At 44.0% G+C, this 18,709-nt stretch overlaps 2 protein-coding genes across 2 annotated transcripts; one reads left to right on the top strand and one right to left on the bottom strand.

The window, feature by feature from the left end:
* Positions 1 to 1,429: 1,429 nt before the first annotated feature.
* Positions 1,430 to 8,691, bottom strand: LOC124280176. Its single transcript, XM_046716074.1, has 6 exons — positions 8,579 to 8,691; positions 7,028 to 7,109; positions 5,379 to 5,534; positions 4,806 to 4,917; positions 3,090 to 4,165; positions 1,430 to 1,500 (listed from the first exon to the last, which is right to left on the bottom strand). The coding sequence occupies exons 2-6, from the start codon at positions 7,107 to 7,109 to the stop codon at positions 1,463 to 1,465; spliced, it is 1,464 nt and encodes a 487-aa protein (XP_046572030.1). The 5' UTR covers positions 8,579 to 8,691; the 3' UTR covers positions 1,430 to 1,462.
* Positions 8,692 to 8,887: 196 nt separating this feature from the next.
* On the top strand, positions 8,888 to 18,402 carry LOC124280177. The gene is made up of 6 exons (XM_046716075.1): positions 8,888 to 8,945; positions 11,614 to 11,728; positions 12,895 to 13,065; positions 15,538 to 15,658; positions 16,005 to 16,524; positions 16,953 to 18,402. The coding sequence occupies exons 2-5, from the start codon at positions 11,614 to 11,616 to the stop codon at positions 16,396 to 16,398; spliced, it is 801 nt and encodes a 266-aa protein (XP_046572031.1). The 5' UTR covers positions 8,888 to 8,945; the 3' UTR covers positions 16,399 to 16,524; positions 16,953 to 18,402.
* Positions 18,403 to 18,709: the final 307 nt, after the last annotated feature.

Raw genomic sequence — 18,709 nt, forward strand, 5'->3', positions numbered from 1 at the left:
CGGTCCCAAGGGCTCATTGCTCCTACAGTATAGGGAATGGCCTGGGCACCGTTTCACAAAACTCTCGTAGGCCTAAGATCTTGTAACTTTTCTCGTAGCATTCGTACCTCCTATACTGTAACATAGGAAGTACGAACGCTACGAGAAAAGTTACGAGATCTTAGGCTTAGGAGAGGTTTGTGAAACGGGGCCCAGCAGTGGTTTCATCAACTTCGGTTTCATCATGGCCGTTTGACAGCATAGAAAAGTAGCATGCAAATCTGCTGCTACATGGTAATAGTTCAATATGCATCGAACTGCTGCTACTACTACCCGTAAAATCCGGGTTAGAATTGTTCTTCAGTACCTCATGCTCGCTGACTTGCTTGACACATATCGTCGTATCCCAATTGCGTAGAACGATGCTGTTGATCAGTGGATTGTCTGGTCCAGACTCGATTATTTACAGACCAACGTCATATAGCTGGAATATTGCTGAGTGTTGCGTTAAACAACAACCAAACCAAACCACTCCGCGTCTATAACGTTAAGCGGCTATAAAGACCGCCTCCGTGGTGTAGTGGTTAGAGCGTCCGCCCGGAGAGTGGAAGGTCGCGGGTTCGATCCCCGACCGCGTCATACCAAAAGACGTTAAAATATGGTACTTGTTGGTTCTGCCTGGCGCTCGGCATTAATGGGTACAACGACTGGTTCGCTCGGAGTCAGTATAATGTGTCTGAGTGGGGTATCCATGCTTCACTGCTGCATGGTATCTCAGTGGGCTAGCACTATAAAACCAGCTTAAGTCTAGGCTAGTACAAGCAGCCGCACATACACACGCATGCACGTCGTCATATGAGCGACATATTCTCAAGCACGACGTAAAACCCAATTTCACCTCACCATAAGCGGCTATAAGAGGTTCGAGTCCTGCATGTGATGTAATTCGATGTGATGGTCCATCTGATACAAGATGAAACGCCTTGTCCACATGACCGAAGCGGTCAACATTGCTGGACTCGATGGCCAGATAGCTCACTACTCACAGTCAACAATGATGTAACTGGCGTCTTTTGAAAACAAAAGGGTACGAGTTCTAATTATAATGAAATTATTTCCGATTATTTCCTTTAAAACTTAAAACCAGTCTCTATGTCTTAAAAAGAGTAAGGACACAAACGCCCTCCTCGCATCTGCCAGTGTCGTATTTCAATGAAATACATCAATTATAAGGTCCAGACAGACTTTGATTTTCGCGCAGACACATACACGGTTCAATTGATGGTACAACAGGCGAAAATTACATGTTTTCTTTCAGAAACTTTTAATTCTTGTGGTAATACACCTAAATGTTATTTCAGTTCATAGTCGGCAGTTGGTGCTACCACAGTAAACATTATCGTCAAATAACTGAACAGTAAGCTGAATACTGGATGCAGTTTCAAAATTCATTTATTACTGTATGATCCATATTGTTCGGTCTTCAGCCATCTTTGACCACAGTCTGTTCGCTCGAGGTGTCTGAAATGAACATCGGAGTATTTATTTAGCAACATTCCATCAATGAACATTTAATTTGTTGACACCCACAAACCTAGAGACATACTCCGGGACTCGAACCCACGCTCATAGCTTCTGGAACGCCATACGGATGGTATTCTACCAACTGTGCGAAAAAGCCACTGGCCCGCTAGCCCGTGGCTAGTAAAAATCCAGTCGGGCCAGTGAATCACATAATGAATTAATGTTATTTTATGCCACAATAATCAAGGTTCCATCCACTGCATGACCTGCAAATAATCAAACCTTCCCCCCACCCCACCTCCACCCATGAAGATCCGGGTTGGAATTAGTCTTCAGCAACTAGTGCGTGTTATCAGAGGCGACTAATGTTATCCGTAAGCTGGGCCCCGTCTCGCATATCGCAAAGGGAGCCGGGAACCAGCTTAATGTTATCCGGTGCCCAGCCTCGCTGTCTTGTTTGATGGATGTCATCGCATTCCAAGTGTGCAAATAATGTCTGTCACTGGTGTGTCTGGTCAACGCTGGAATATCTACAGACTATCGTCTTATTGCTGAAATATTGGTGGGTGTGGCGCTAAACAAAATACAATGAAACAAGACAATGACCAAACAAACTAGTGGTTGATAGCATGAACGTCGGTTCACACAGTTGAGAGCTGTCCATTCTTTTTGGTGGGTGTGTAGGCAGTAGGCCAGTGTGCGAAATAGTTTCCAAATAGCCCGACTGGCTAGCAATGCCTGAAAGTTACTAGCCCACAAAATCATTCACTAGCCCGATATTTGAATGTAGACACGGGTTTCATCATTAAGCTGCTAATATGATGAACATTAATCAGGCCATAATCTTGTGTGATTTAAAAGTGTGTTATAACTTAACAAGTAGGAGAGGGTGATATATTTACAAAATGACCCCATGAAAATTCTCTAGCCAGTCGGGCAAGTGACTGTGGATTTATTAGTTTTTATTAGTCACGGGCTAGCGGGCCAGTGGCAATTTCGCACACTGCAGTAGCCGACAAGAATATTGTACAACGAGCCTCTGTTTTTGTTTTTCGCGACTGGCAATTATCGGAGGGTCTTCATGGGACGTGGGTGAGTGAGTGACTTGGGTTTAATGCCTCCTTGAACATTATTTCAGTTACATCACGGTTCCTCGTCTTATTGTGGTGGAATATGGCGCTGATAACCATGGTCCATAGGCCAGGGCACCCTGACACAATGTTTACAATAGACCAGGAGGCTCCCTGCGGATACTTACTTTTAAATACAGCATAAAACTGTCCTTACTATTTCACTAGGGGCGGTGGGGTAGCCTAGTGATTAAAGAGTTCGTCCGTCACGCCAAAGACCCGGGTTCGATTCCCCACATGGATACAATGTGTGAAGCCCATTTCTGGTGTCCCCCCGCCGTGATATTGCTGGAATATTGCTAAAAGCGGCGTAAAACAAAACTCACTCACTACTGTTTCACTACTTCGCAAAACATATCTAACATATTAACATATAAACTTAAACATATTTAACGAAGCTAGATGAAAGAAATGTCTTGGCGCAACAACTGTCGCGGCAAGGGAGAGAACTCTTACTTGACGCGGTGTGAGGCACTGGTTGGTCATGTGTGAGGAGTTCCCCGCCTGCGATGCTGTCGGCGTCAACTTCCTCCCTATTGCCCCAGATGTTGAGAGTAACTCCGAATTGCGACTTTTTCCCCGAGTGTCGATTTGACTTAGATTTCAGATGACGACCACGGGCGGCTGTGTTTGAAGGTGACTTGCACTTTGACCTTTTGATCTTTGAAGTTCGTCTCTTCTCGGTGGCAATGTGTTTCCGACTGCTCTTTATTGGTTCCGAAATATGTCCCTCGCGGCCCTCAATCCTACCTTCTCCCTCCTGCCTTTTGTTCGCCACGTGTCGAATTGAGGGGAGTTTTGAATATCCAAACATACCACTTTGACTTAGGAAGCAATCGCCCACAAAGACATTCTCCTGATCATGTAGGCAGTTCCTTCCTGCCAGAACCCAGTGTTCCTTTGTCTCAGGTGTAGCTCGGCCGAACGTCTCATCATCCTGCTTGTTGATGTCCACATTGAGAGTATACACCTGCCCACTACCATACCGGACACTCGACCGTCCCAGATATGGAGCCAATGCATTCAGCTTGAACACGTTGAGAGGAGCGAACGGAGGACGGGGCATATTCCGCCCAAACCTTTTCATCAGATCCTGGTAGTCCTGCGTCTTCCGCTGAGCGGGCATCCCCATGTTCCTCGCGTCCAACTGATGCCGGAGAACCTCCTCAAACTGCCGCCGGAGCAAGCATCCCGCCGTTCCAGAGTAACCCGCCTCCATTTGGGCACGGTTTCTCTCCTCCGCCTGCTTCAACCTCCTCAGTTTCATCAGCTTCACAAAGGACACCAGGTACTTGTTCCTCTCCACTAGTTCCTCCATGCTTGCTTTGAGGATGCTGTGGATGTTCTTCATCTGTTCAAACTCGGGTCTCTCCTGAGAGTAGCCCAGCTCGAAGTTCCGACACTGTTCCCGCCATAATGTGACTTTGTCGTCTGCTACCTCGCGCAACCCTTTCATCATACGATGACGGCTCATGGCTGACGTAGCTCGCTCGTGGTTGGCTGAGTATTTGTTGGAGACCTTCTTCAGTTTCCTGGAGTAAAAGTTTAAATGAGAAATGATATAAATTATGGACATTGTCAGTATTAATAGGGTAAAGCAAAGAGCACACGTCCTTAGTGTGTTTAACTGCGTAAATGGTGTCCGTTAAAAGTATGCATGACTTAATCGACAGAAATTCAAAACTAATTACATACGAACGCGTTAGTTTTTAGGGTATACAGTGATATAAAGAACAGCTGCAAATGGAGGTAGGGTGGACCGGACACACTGATGAGCATCCGGTCATATTTCAAATGGTAACTGCGGCTTTTGTATGATTGTGTTGAGCATTCGGAACCACTCGCTTCTTTCGATAACCTATTCCTATTCGTCATCACTCGTTTCAATCAAAAGCCAGCGAAAGGGCGTCATGTACCACTAGCGTCTTTCCGTAACCGTCCACAAGCATTTGTCACCACTCGCCCCCTTCCGTAACCTCCAAGAAGGTTTGTCCCGGAATAACAAGGGTTGGTCACGAATGGTCCACAAGGTAACAACTCTCATTCCGGGACGGGCCGAACTCTTTCGGTAGGTTCCGGAAAGGGCGAGTGTTGGCGAATGTGTCCCTAGGTGATGACTTGTGGTTGAGAATGTGTGAACACGGTTTCTGGATTCCGAACAAACCGACTCACCTTTTTATGACAACGAGCTGCTTCTCCAGAGCGTCTATCGCCCGACATGTCTTGTTGTACACGTGACACGTCCTGTCCAACACAGATGTCCCGCCGCCGTCACCGGGGCAACCTGTAACACACGTTGGAAAGTTACTTATGTCCCCTTACATCCAAGTACACCAAAACATCGACAGTATTAGAATACAACCACGGGTAAATCTAGTTCGTGAAGTTATTACGATGCCGTCTTCAGGTTTAATACATAATATAGACAGTAATATTTTAATTATGACTGTGCAAATAAATGATGTTTTATTCGCAGTTGCGTTAGGTTGACATTTAGAGTTATCTCCTGAAGGTCGTCGTCATGATATGAACATGATATGAGCATGACCTTAATTTGATATACTGGTACATCCGTGTTCATGATGACCACTGCCATATATAGCTGGAATATTGCTGAGTGCGGCGTAAAACTAAACACACTCAATATGCCAGCGTTTATTGTAAGACCATTCATGTTTATCACGGGAATCAAATATTATGCAGGGCTACTAAAATGTGTTTGTTAAAGAGGTGCAAATGACATACTGTCCACATCCGGTATCTGTTCTTCCAACTCCGACAAGTCATTGGCCAGTGGATTGATACCCTCACTAACACTATGTGGTGACGTCACAAAGTCTTCGATGACTTGTGGGTCAGTCGATGAAAGGCGATAACCTGGGTCAAACGTGCACGTCCCGTCTGTAAACATATACATGTAGATACATATACTCAAACAAAGAAGAAACGAGATCTCCATGCATCAATACTGAATAGGGGGGAGAACGTTAACGTCATACGATCAATCATTTGCCCTGTTTACTTCTCTGAATAAACTCCATGCCTTTAGGTTTGCCATGCTAGTATTCCTTTAGGGTAAATGTATCCAGAGAGTAAGTTAAATTGAGGTTTGGGTACGTTTCTTTGCTATGGTTAATGGTAAAAGGTGTTGATGCTATGAAAAATATGGGTTGTTGCAAAACTATTGCCCTTGTGTACAGGTACCTTGTGCTATCCCAGCATAACGGCTACTGTAGGTCAATGTTCAATATGTGATCAGTTACTGCTGAACACGTGAGTAATTTGAAATTTGTTGATTATATCGCACGTACGGAAAACAAACAACACGTTTTAAACAGAAATTCCACATATTCACGTAACTATTTTTTTGTTGCTAATGTATGCAAATGAACACAGCTGCTTGATTCCGTTGGTGTATTTATAAACGTGAAGTGTGCGGAACAATCACTGTTGAAAGCCCTCATAAAATCTTCATATTCTACCGCATGCTGCAGGCGCGTTGCTTTCGACATATGAAGCAATGGCTCTAACATATTTTGAATTGTCTGGCTATAGGCAGTGCTTGTGGATCTAGTGGAGCATATATAGTAAGGTACTTAATGATGTCTCTCAATAACTACAGGCACTGACTCATGGGTGGTCAGTTATCAGAGTATTCCCTTCCTAAAGACGATAACTGCAATAATTATCAATCAAGCTTTACTTAACAGGGCACAGTAACTAGAGTGCCATAAAGCACACACGCATGCACACACATAACAGTTCCTCATGATGATGTGGGATTGACACAGTGACAGCCTGGTGGTTCAGACCGCCTCCGTGGTGTAGTGGTTAGAGCGTCCGCCCGGGGAGCGGAAGGTCGCGGGTTCAATCCCTGACCGCGTCATACCAAAAGAGGTTAAAATATGGTACTTGTTGGTCCCTGCCTGGCGCTTGACATTAATGGGTACAACAAGGACTGGTCTGCTCGGAGTCAGTATAATGTGTCTGAGTGGGATATTCATGCTTCACTGCGGCTTGGTATCTCAGTGGGCTAGCACTATAAAACCAGCTTGAGTCTGGGCTAGTACAAGCAGCCGCACATACACATACACGCGCGTGCACGTCGTCATATGAGCGAAATATTCTCAAGCACGAAGTTAAACCCAATTTCACCTCACCTCATCACCATTAGTCGCCTCTTACGACAGAAATGGTCTGCAATCTGATTGTGAAGGTGAACTAGAGAAAATACGGTATCAATATTCAACTGGAACTACTCCTAGTTGAGATGACCTATGGGATTCCATGTGTCAAGTACGTTGTATGTCTGTTTGTTGATAGCTGACGGTTATTTATGTTTTGTTTTATGTATTTGCAGGTATTGTTTTGAGATGGTCCCTCTGGAAAAGCACCTGCTGGTGGTGAGGAGTCTTCCGGCTGTTCCAGGACCGGGGTGAGGGGACGGCGCAGCAGAGGGATGGAGTGATTCCACATCTGAAATGTACAACCGGGTCTAACTGAATGGGTATAATTTAACGGTTCAGTAATATTCTAGAAATATATGTTCGGCCAGTAAATATTTTTGTGCAGAGAATGGTTGATAACATGAACAGCGACAGTACTTTTATCCTGTCCCCATGTGACCTCGCCTACACGAGGATGGACTAAGGTGAGGTGAGGTGAAATTGGGTTTAACGTCGCGCTGGAGAATATTTCGCTCATATGACGACGTGCATGCGTGTGTATGTGTGGGTGCGGCTGCTTGTACTAGCCCAGACTTAAGCTGGTTTTATAGTGCTAGCCCACTGAGATACCATGCATCAGTGAAGCATGAATACCCTACTCAGACACATTATACTGACTCCGAGCCAACCAGTCCTTGTTGTACCCATTAATGCCGAGCGCCAGGCAGGGACCAACAAGTACCATATTTTAACGTCTTTGGGTATGACACGGTCGGGGATCGAACCCGCGACCTTCCGCTCTCCGGGCGGACGCTCTAACCACGGAGGCGGTCGATGGACTAAGGCTTAGGCTCTAAACATATATCATTTTGATAGAAACAAACGATTCCATTTTACTTGAAAAGAAGCCCAGGTGAGATGGGAGATTCAGAACCAGAGGAAATCTAGAGTTGCTTCATTTAGGGCTGGGCGGTGGGGTAGCCTAGTGGTTAAAGCGTTCACTCGTCACGCCGAAGATCCGGGTTCGAATCCCCACATGGGTACAATGTGTGAAGCCCATTTCTGGTGTCCCCCGCCGTGATGTTGCTGGAATTGCTGGAACTCAGTCAGTCATTCAGGACTTTAGCACTGCAGAAAGGCTAGACAGAAGGGGAAATAATGTGGTTCAGGGACTGCGAGGCAGACCAACACGAGGAAAGTGATCAACGCTGATGACACATTGCTTGGTATTATGCGGACCCATGGATCTGGACAAACAAAACTATTCATGTGTTAGTCGGAATCGCTTACAAATATCTGAACAGTAATCTGACAGGTACATATTTAAGATGTTTGAGTATCCACTTTTATCCACAAACTGTTGAGTCCGGACTTCTGAAAGATAAAACTTTCAAATGAACCCAAAAATATGTTATTGATCAGACCCACGTGGTCTTGTAAAGGAATTAATTCGGGAATTTAAAATTATTTTCATTGCTTTCTTCCGCGCCTTAGTAACCGTTAGGTATACCCCAACACTTCTCGTCTGCCATTATGTGACAACATAGATTCGTGCCACAGTGACTGGTCCTGAAATAATAACTGGTCAATTATCTCAACAGTGTGAAATACTAACTGATATATGGATGGATTTTACCGTAAGCCTTTGAAACCAATGCATGCGTTATGACAAAACCACGTGATACACGGAAATCGGTATGCTTAACGTATTTCATAACTAACTCTCTGAAAGACTTTTGAAAAACATGATTATATTCTACAGCCATGTTTTTTTCTTACCTCGTCGACTATCACATCTTTCTTGCGTAAACTTTCATCTTGTCACTCGAGCCGTGGCGCGTCCGGCATTTTGATTGACAGTCTCAAGTTATTATGACGTCACGCCATTGTCTCGCTAAAACGGAAACACATTACTTCTGATCTAAATAAGCTCTCTTCTTGAGGAAGTTGGAAAATATCTGTCACAAACATTCTGTGAATAAAGGAAGTAAATATATTTCTTTTAAATAGCCTTTGCAGAGACCATTTGGCGTTTCTATCATAAAACAATGACGTCATAGACTATGCATATACTTCTGACGTCATAATAGAGCAGACGAGACACACAGGTAGAAATTCACGGTCTGCTGACTATGCCCAGATTAAGGTAAAGTGTAAACATGATATACCACGTGATATGTTTTATGATTGACGTAAGGTGTGGACACTATGAAGGTGTAATAACTTCCTTTTATCATTGGGGCGGTGGGGTAGCCTAGTGGTTAAAGCGTTCGCTCGTCACGGCGAAAACCCGGGTTCGATTCCCCACATGGGTGCAATGTGTGAAGCCCATCTCTGGGGCCTCCCGCGTGTAATATTGCTAAAAGCGGCCTAAACCTATGGCTATTCATCAATGTTCAATATATACTCAGATAAAGGCGTAACAAACTATGTGGATCTTTGATAATCTCCCGTTTGACTGAACTTTGTTATCTCAAGAAATCAGCCTCGTCGCAAATCATATTTCTTGCTTTGAAACACGCGTTACAAAATTAAATGTTTATGTAACCTGTAGGTATTTCCTTTGGACTGCAATATTAATATTGTTATTTCAAATGAACAGAAAGATAAATTGCCTTAAATTAAACTGAATATACTTCTTTCACAAAATGGAAAAAAAGTTCTGTTAAATATGTAAAGCTAAATTTTAAAATAGGCTTTCAATCGTTTGACACAACATTGACGCCTAACGATTCAATAAAAGTGCACGTTTAGTCATAACCAATGTAAAACGTACACCTCTTTGTATACATCCGATATAATCAACGGTTTCATCGTGTTTATGTATTTTATACACGGGATATGAAACTTTGTTACTATAAGTACATGTATTTTAAGACAAAAAATATGATGTTACCTGTACATAAAGCTATTAATTGTAATAATGAGAGTCAAAATGACGGAAACAACCTCATAATGATGAACAAATATATGCTCGATATTAAAAATATATATTTGTTTTGAAATATTGTTTTAGAACTTGATTTGAGTTAAACAGATAGGTAACATGTGCAGCTTAAACCTATCAAATTTGTTATTGATTCAATGCAATATTGAAGGTCGTATTTATGCTTCGTCCAAAAAACGTCGAATTCTGTTTTGAAAATCGAATGTTTTTCAAAGCATTAACGAAAATTGGGCGATGTAAATAATAATCAATATACCAATGTCGCATTTCTCTCACATCGTACAAACCAGACATGGCGTCAAACAAACTGGTATCCAAATTATCATCGTTCACTACATTTGATTATAGGACTAGTTCTCCAGTAATAGTTGAGCAACGTGTCGCATAAATATACTCATGCCAATAATGGTTGTCACCCCCTTCAATTTTTTTAATTGGAGTGGGGGTGGGGGTGGGGGGTGATAACCATTATTGGCATGAGTATATTACCCCCTACACAATCAACTATATACATCGATGGATCTCAGGAATAACTGAAGTCTTAGACGGGAGCATCTATTTCTCGATTACTATTTTGGGGTAATACGATTTTCTAATACCTATGATGCGATTGGTTTCTGTATAGGTATTTGTGTGAAAACTGTTTGGCGCCTTGGGAACAAAAATAACACGGGAAAATACCGCCGTGGTCTATTGCGATTTTTTAACAAGGACGTTTAAGTTACAATGGCCAAGTTTGAAATATAGTGAAGTGTTTGTGCGCTTGTGTACCTCACTGTCGTCGAAGACGCCACTTTGAAAATTCGGATTTCTGTCATCCATAATAAGTTGTTTTCGTGTCGAAACAGCACTAGCTGATACCAGTGATGCACGTAAACAGGTATGGCACACCACGTTAAAATCTGTCTATCTCACGTTTACGGAAACGTTGCCGGGTTTACAACCCCTAACTAAATCTGGTGAAGTGACATTAATTAGTGCTGGAAGGGTGCTATCTCTGCACATGTCCGATTTCTCTAGATAGATAACTACACTAGATACAGGTTCCCGTGGATTTGAAGCGTTTCCAAAATATATCAATAAAACTGGAGTTAGTTGTGTTTATAGCTAAGGAATATTTTTGAAACATGTAGTTATCAGCTACAGCATGGGCAAGCTCTGTGGCTTGAGTTGCGGCTTGGTGATATTCTCAACACGGTGTGTGTGTGTGTGTGTGTGTGTGTGTGTGTGTGTGTGTGTGTGTGTGTGTGTGTGTGTGTGTGTGTGTGTGTGTGTGTGTGTGTGTGTGTGTGTGTGTGTGTGTGTGTGTGTGTGTGTGTGTGTGTGTGTGTGTGTGTGTGTGTGTGTGTGTGTGTGTGTGTGTGTGTGTGTGTGTGTGTGTGTAGCCTAGTGGTTAAAGCGTTGGCTCGAATCCCCACAAGGGTACAATGTGTGAAGCCCATTTCTGGTGTCCCCCGCCGTGATGTTTCTGGAATATTGCTAAAAGCGGCGTAAAACCAAACTCAGTCACTCAGTCAGTATGTATGTATGTATGTATGTATGTATGTATGTGTGTGTGTGTGTGTGTGTGTGCGTGTGTATGTATGTATGTATGTATGTATGTATGAATGTATGTATGTATGTATGTATGTATGTATGTATGCATGTATGTATGCATGCATTTATGTATGTATCTATCTATCTACGTAACTATACATCTATCAACCCATCTATCTATCTATCTATTTATTTATCTATCAACCTATCTTTCTGTTTATGTATCAAACTATCAATCTATTCAGGTCATGCAAGTCTGGGTATTTTCTTTGTTTGAATGACGACAACTTTGGGGTCAGGACATGACAGTTTTTTTGTTATTTTCTTTCAGATGAAGTATCGCACAATCCGGGACTGCCGCCCCCTGACGCCTATCGAGGAGGGGGAGGGGGGCGAGGAAGGTGAAGGGGAACATCCCCTCAGTGGGGGCCAAGGCTCATGTGAAGGTAAATGATCCCTTTGATCATATCTGTATAATATCAACTGCGTCATCTCACATGATATACGTGTCGGGTATCAGTTGGACGAGATGGTGGCTCGTTATGAATTATAGGCTTAAAAGGCGACCCTAAAGCTGTGTCATGGCTGTGATCAGCAGACTGTGTGATAAAGTGACCCTTGTAACATAATCATATTCAGACACAAACGGAGGCCGAAACATTAACTGGACGTGCCCTGTGCTCACTCAATCTCGCACTCACTCACTCACTCACTCACTAGCATTCATTCCCTGGTTAATTCCCCAAGTATCTAATGCATGTGTTTCTGTAGATTCGTTTATGCGTTCCTCTATTTAATCAAACATGCATGCATGCATGCATACCTAGCGTTCATCCCACATTAATAAGTCACGTGTTAGAGTACATCTGTTTATCTATTGACGTAAGATTCCATGACAGACATGTTGATATCATGTAGATATCACGCCACTGAAGGCGACCCTGGTGGCCGTGTATATTTCATGTATGTCCGGTGGTAAACGATGTATATCACAACTGCATTAGCAGCAGGGCGCTGATGGATATAAACGGGACAGCCGCATCAGTAGAAGGGCCGTCTCTAACTCTCAGTGCAAGTGCTGTTGTTTTGGTTTGGGGGATTGTTCTTTTTTAAATAATCAGACAAACTTTCCTGTCATGAGATGAACAATTGCTTTTCATTTTCCAACTTGGACTAATTGTTGTATAGCTGAATAGGTTCAAAACTGATATATGGAACACAGCTTTAGAGATGACCATCAATGAAATAAGGGATGATAAGTACTATATAGATATTGTTTGAGACGTATATACTCCTGTCGTTGTTAAATTTTGTTGGTGTGGTAGTAGCAGTAGTCGTAGTAGTAGTGGTAGTAGAAGCAGCAGAGGTATTCATGGTGGTAATAGTACTATTAGTAGTAGCTGTAGTAGTAGTAGTAGCAGTGGTAGTAGTAGCAGCAGTAGTAGTAGTAGTAGTAGTAGTAGTAGCAGTAGTAGTAGCAGCAGCAGCAGTAGTAGTAGTAGTAGTAGCAGTAGTAGTAGTAGTGACGTAACTGTACATGATCAATACCTCTTGACGCAACCCTCACACAAACATATGCAATACGTTATGCAGAGTTACTTTCTACCCACAGGCTCTGACCGGGGATCCGTCTCTCTATCTCTGACCCCCTGCGACTCTGCGATGACCCCCTGGGGCGAGCTGATGAGGGATGGTACCCCACCCATCGAGAACTCTGTGTCCCTCAAACACACTCTCAACCGGATGATAGATACAGCTACTATAAAGGTTGTCGGGTTTGAAGGTAACACTGAGATCAGTTTAACACGTGACCATGATGAAATTATAAACCAAATGATGAAATAAATATCAATAAATAATAAGTCTTTATATATAAAATGTGTATCACTTCTAAATGCGTTCGACCCGTGAAGATCCGGGGTAGGTCTTCAGCAACCCATGCTTGTCACAGAAGGCGACTATGCTTGTCGTAAGAGGCGACTAACGGGATCGGGTGGTCAGGCTCGCTGACTTTGTTGACACATGTCATCGGTTCCCAATTGCGCAGATCGATGTTCATGATGTTGATCACTGGATTGTCTGGTCCAGACTCGATTATTTACAGACCGCCGCCATATAGCTGGAATATTGCTGATTGTGGCGTAAAACTAAACTCACTCACTCACTCACTCACTCTAAATTCGTTCAAAGACTTTACTTTAAATATAGGTAAATAAATTTAAATTTAATTAGAATAAATTAGTGTAGAAGCCTATAGTGTTTAGAAGGTACATTATAGGTACAGGCCTATCGTGTGTTCTCTGCCGTGATATTGCTGAAATTCTTCTAAAAGTGACGTAAAATAACACCTTGTCACTCACTTTTGCAATACAAAGGACAGTCTCATACTGCCTGACCATGATAACGAAAGGATATGCCCCAAACGGTTGGAAATATGGTTCAACGACACGATCACGAATCGTCAGTTTCATGCAGGTTGAACGGAGCTGTTTGCCAACAGGACCATAATTATAATAGCTGGGACATCTGATTGCACTGCTGATATCAAGTCATCGATGGCGACAAAATTGAACAAAACATCAACAACAACGAAAACCAGTGTACGTTATGGACAATGAGACAGCTACTTCTCTGCCAGGGTGAAGAATTGCAGTGTATAAATGTACTCTGAACTGAACACCGCCATATAGCTGGAATATTGCTGAGTGCGGCGTAAAACTAAACTCACTCACTCACTGAACTGAACTTGGCTCCTGACATAACCTTCCAGGTCGGGGCTGTTATCAGCGGAGAATACCGGACATGTCCGAGAACTTCTCACCGTGGAAGCGACAAAGCCACTAGTGCAATCGCAGAGACTCCGAAGGAACACTGTAGATGTCTCTGTAAGACATTCGGGGGATGCAGAATACAACATATAGTATTGTGTCGACGATATCACAAAATACCCAAGTATCAGTGTTGATGTCACTTCACTGGCTGACATTGTGGGTTGGGATAAAATGTACAGTATTCTGCCTCACTTAGTGTCAGTATGGCCTGGCACCGGCATATTTGGTCACACTACTGGACACGTTCGTTTGGTGTGTAACACTATTCAGCAACTTTACAGTGTCTTTGAATAATCGCACAATCCACTGACTGAACATCGGTCTAGGCAATATGGACAAGATGACTTGCGTCAGTCGCCTCTTACGACATGGGACCGCCTCCGTGGTGTAGTGGTTAGAGCGTCCGCCCGGAGAGCGGAAGGTCGCGGGTTCGACGTTAAGACGTTAAAATATGGTACTTGTTGGTCCCTGCCTGGCGCTCGGCATTAATGGGTACAACAAGGACTGGCCAGCTCGGAGTCAGTATAATAAGTCTGAGTGGGGTATTCATGCTCCACTGCGGCATGGTATCTCAGTGGGCTAGCACTATAAAACCAGCTGAAGTCTGGGCTAGTACAAGCAGCCGCACATACACATACACACGCATGCACGTCGTCATATGAGCGAAATATTCTCAAGCACGATGTTAAACCCAATTTCACCTCACCTCACCTCTTAGGACATGCATGGCTTACTGAAGACTAATTCTGACCCGGAACGTCAAGGTTCTACTGGACAGGTAGATGAGCAAGAGATCACCGAATCGAAAATTGGCAGCTCTTGCCAGTACCGTATTTCCATCAAATACATTACGGAATGTTCCCTGTCAGTGTTCCTGCCCATGGATCTCCACAGTTGGACATGTTTGAACCACAACTGAAAGCTCCCTTGCGCGAGTTATATGTGCCTGTGCTGACTAGCAGTTTGCATAATGTTTATGGAGCTAGCGCTTGTCATAAACACGTTAAAAGCCTCTATTAGACTGAACGGGATGTTTTCTTCAAAGTGGTCATTCAGTAGCTCATAGTTGAGGCTCAGAGCACAGAATTGGCTTATGCAGACGGTAAGAGACGCCCAGAGACCTTTGGCATTCAGTGTGATGGGAAGTGCGACGTCCTCACACAAGACTAATTTAATAACTAGATCGTATATTTTGCGGGCACTGGTGTCTAATTGTGTTATCAAAGGTGGATCGACCACCATGACCACCCCATCCCTGGATCTGCTTCTGACGCCATTTTGATTGTTCTATTTATTGATCAGCCCCTGAAAGAACCTCCTGAACGTTAAAAGGCGAATGTCACATTTTAGGTAAAAATCGTAGATACACAAGCAACATTCATTTATCTGCAATGACTGTACCTGATCACCCCCTTACTTCACAGAGAATTTCGGGGGTCGACTGAGCGAGGAGGCACGGTCCCTGATGTGGAGCCTGTGCGAGGTGTACGGCAAGGCTCGGATGGCCATCGACCTGGTTGAGAAGGAACTTCTCAACAGCAAACAGTGAGTAACTCTTTTCTTAGTCCATAAACATCGATATCAAACATCGGCAATTGCTGATAGACACTAGGTCCCAGTTCCCCTTGTTTCCTCTGTGGGTTCAGGACCACAATAAGTCCCCTCATCCCTATGTTTGTGTCCTCGTGTGGATTCCGGCCTGAATAAGTCTCATGTTTTCTATTTTTGTGTCCTCATGTGGATTCCGGCCTGAATAAGTCTCATGTTTTCTATGTTTGTGTCCTCGCGTATGATCAGGGCCTGAATAGGTCTCATTCCCATATGCACGAGTCCCCGTGGGGGATCGGGGTCAGAATAGGTTGTCATACATTTAACTGTTTTACACTTCCAGAGAAATAGAAATCGCTCGACAAGAATTTGAAGAAATGGCCTCAGCCGAAAGTGATCTTCTACAGTGTGTCTGTAAAGCAAGAAGTCTAAGAGAAATGGCAGTCAAAGACGTTGCAAGATGGCGACGAGAATACAGACGAGCACTGGACAACAACGCCGTCCTGAAGCTGAAGATGATTCGGTACCAGCTGCACCACGATATGATAGAGAGCTCCTCTGTTGAAGTCTCCCACCAGAACCACAGCATCAAAGCCTTTATTAACATCTGTCGGGAAAAGGAGAAGCAGTTCCAACGATCCTCCAAGAATGGGCGACATGTGCTAAGGACGATCAGCCTTGACAGCCCTGTGAACAGCAGGAACTGCTGCACCCCAGAAGGCACTGTCCCAAGGTGAATCTGAGTCTCCCGAGACCGGGGCAGTCCACACTCCATGGTATCCCCTTGGGCCACAGGAGAAAGACCACTACCCAGGAGAAGAGGACCGTAGGCAAAATTGCCTCCATATTGTCTTGGAATTCAAGTAAGAGCTGATGTGTTGTATTCTCTTAACAACAGAACTGTGGTATGCTCAGGAATCCGTGTCCTCTGTCGTGATATTCCCTCAGTATGTTCACAGTAATTCTTAATTAAGGAGTTGACTTGCCTGTGCATGTGTTTTGATGTATGTCATCGGTGAGTATATATTCACCTTTACGCGAACATCTGACATCATAATTATTTGGTAGGGATTGACATGTTCAGGAATCGTCCGAATCAGCTTTTAGCGAGACGTCTTGTCATTATGCAGCTACTCTATCTTGCTAGTCGCGAGTTTGAGTCTCAGATTATAAGATCCTTTGTCTGACTGTGTCAGCGTTTATAGTGTGCCCCTTTGAGATGCTCCACGACTTTGATCAATTACTGTTCCAATGTATAGCAACCTTAGAATTTGAGCACTCCTCGTTTCAGGCCAGGGTTCACAAGACGAAGAGGTATCACCAACAGCTAGCACCACCCACCTACCCCACTTCACTGGCAGCACAGCAGTCACACCGGACATTACCCTCCACCTTGCCGGGAACCCACCCATCAACTCACCCGAGTCTTCAGGAGACCGACCTTCAGACTCCTTCCGGCTGACCTCAGTAACCCAAGACCGAGGCAAAGAGTCTGGAGCTCGTCATAAAAGGAGGAGATTTGAAACAGATGTCCTCAATGGTCAAAGACCTGGTGCACCAAGCATACACAGAACATGTACAGACACATCCGATGGTGAAAGGAGGGGTAACAGGACATTTCAAGCTGAAGTCTCGGCATCACGAAAAGCTGCAAATGAACAGTTAGCAGAAAACTCTGTGTTCCATGATAATGTTACTGCCTCAGAAGGTCCCTTCAGTTCTCCTATCAAGGTGTGTGGACATACACCGGATGGAATGGCTAAGACGGAATTCAACACCACATCATCTAACTGCAGGTACAGTCCAACCCCGGATGTCTTGACGACAGAGTCTCTATACGACCCTGCAACAAAATCCAGGAACCATTGGCGTCAAGACTACCGTTTCCATAGTGACCACTATTCGTATTGTTCCAATCGGTGTATATCCCCCGTTACTGCCTACAGAAGTCCAAAGCTGAAGAGAACCTCGAGTTGTGTTCAGGCGAGATCAGTCTTCTGCGATGCCGCCCACCACGAGTCTTGTAAGGCAGGGAATATTGGCCGATCTAAGAGTTGTGAAAGGGAGACTGTACTTCCGGTCTCGAATGTGCAAAATTACCCATCATATTTACCACCGGTACCGTGCCAACTTTACCACCCAAACCACAATAGTGGAAAAGTTCATCCACCTCATGATACCCGATCACTTGTCATCAAAGATAAGAAGATCATGCCCTCACTTCCCATGCTAGGCAAGTCATCTACACCAAAACCTACCATTCAAAGCCATATGTCAGAGTTTATGCGTCCGCAGCAAAGGTCTATGTCTCGACAGGTGCTCCCCAGAGTGTCATCTGCCGAAGCTCCTAGCACTGTGTACCACCAGGTCCTACTCATACGGAGTTGTCCTACTGAGATCGTTGGGAAGCAAAATTCAGCCAATCCACATTCACCGAAAATGTATGACAGCCGATGCAAGCAGTCGATAAATATATAATTACAGAACCACCGGAAGATAATAAAGGTCATTTTATTAAGATTTGATAATCATGTAATAATGAATATTGTACAATATTAAATGTTTCAAAAATCATGTCTTTTGTAACTTGTGAATTGATATTGTCTTTGAAATCCCTGCTGATATTTCAATGCATTTTCTACACTTTGGAATAATCGTAGACTTTGGGAACGCTATGGAACTGCTTTGTGCAAGAGGGAAACGGACAGCCCAACAAACGAAAGTTACACGCTATACAGAGTTGCGTCCCTTAAGTGTGTCCGGATCGTGGGTTCGATTCCTATATTCCTCTGTGGTCCTGATGATGATCAATATTTCGTCACACCCGTAAACGTCACAGACCTGCGTATCGGTTGGGTTTTACACCCTCATGAACCTGTCGTGGAGCTGATCCGTACCTGCACCCGTTGTATATGTGAAGTTGCGTCAAGCGATGACGCTGACCGGCAGAACCTCCAGTAAGGCAGGCGCTCTACTATTTCCTCTGAAATCACTTTGAACAGAGGTGCCACTGTCGATCAGTTGGTCCCAGACTGGTTCAGAAGAGGC

The sequence above is a fragment of the Haliotis rubra genome, unplaced genomic scaffold (assembly GCF_003918875.1).
Source record: "Haliotis rubra isolate DU_JTF1 unplaced genomic scaffold, ASM391887v1 Scf261, whole genome shotgun sequence".
In the NCBI taxonomy this organism is placed as follows: Eukaryota; Metazoa; Mollusca; class Gastropoda; order Lepetellida; family Haliotidae; genus Haliotis; species Haliotis rubra.

Bases quoted from the DNA above. Each gene is read 5' to 3' on its own strand.
- LOC124280176 (XM_046716074.1), bottom strand. From the start codon at position 7,109: ATGTGGAATCACTCCATCCCTCTGCTGCGCCGTCCCCTCACCCCGGTC. The intron at 5,535-7,027 runs GTGCTTTTCCAG...ATATGTTTACAG, and splicing joins AGACTCCTCACCACCAGCAG to ACGGGACGTGCACGTTTGAC. The intron at 1,501-3,089 runs GTAAGAGTTCTC...TGTTCATTTCAG, and splicing joins AGTGCCTCACACCGCGTCAA to ACACCTCGAGCGAACAGACT.
- LOC124280177 (XM_046716075.1), top strand. From the start codon at position 11,614: ATGAAGTATCGCACAATCCGGGACTGCCGCCCCCTGACGCCTATCGAG. The intron at 11,729-12,894 runs GTAAATGATCCC...TTCTACCCACAG, and splicing joins GGGCCAAGGCTCATGTGAAG to GCTCTGACCGGGGATCCGTC. The intron at 15,659-16,004 runs GTGAGTAACTCT...TTACACTTCCAG, and splicing joins GAACTTCTCAACAGCAAACA to AGAAATAGAAATCGCTCGAC.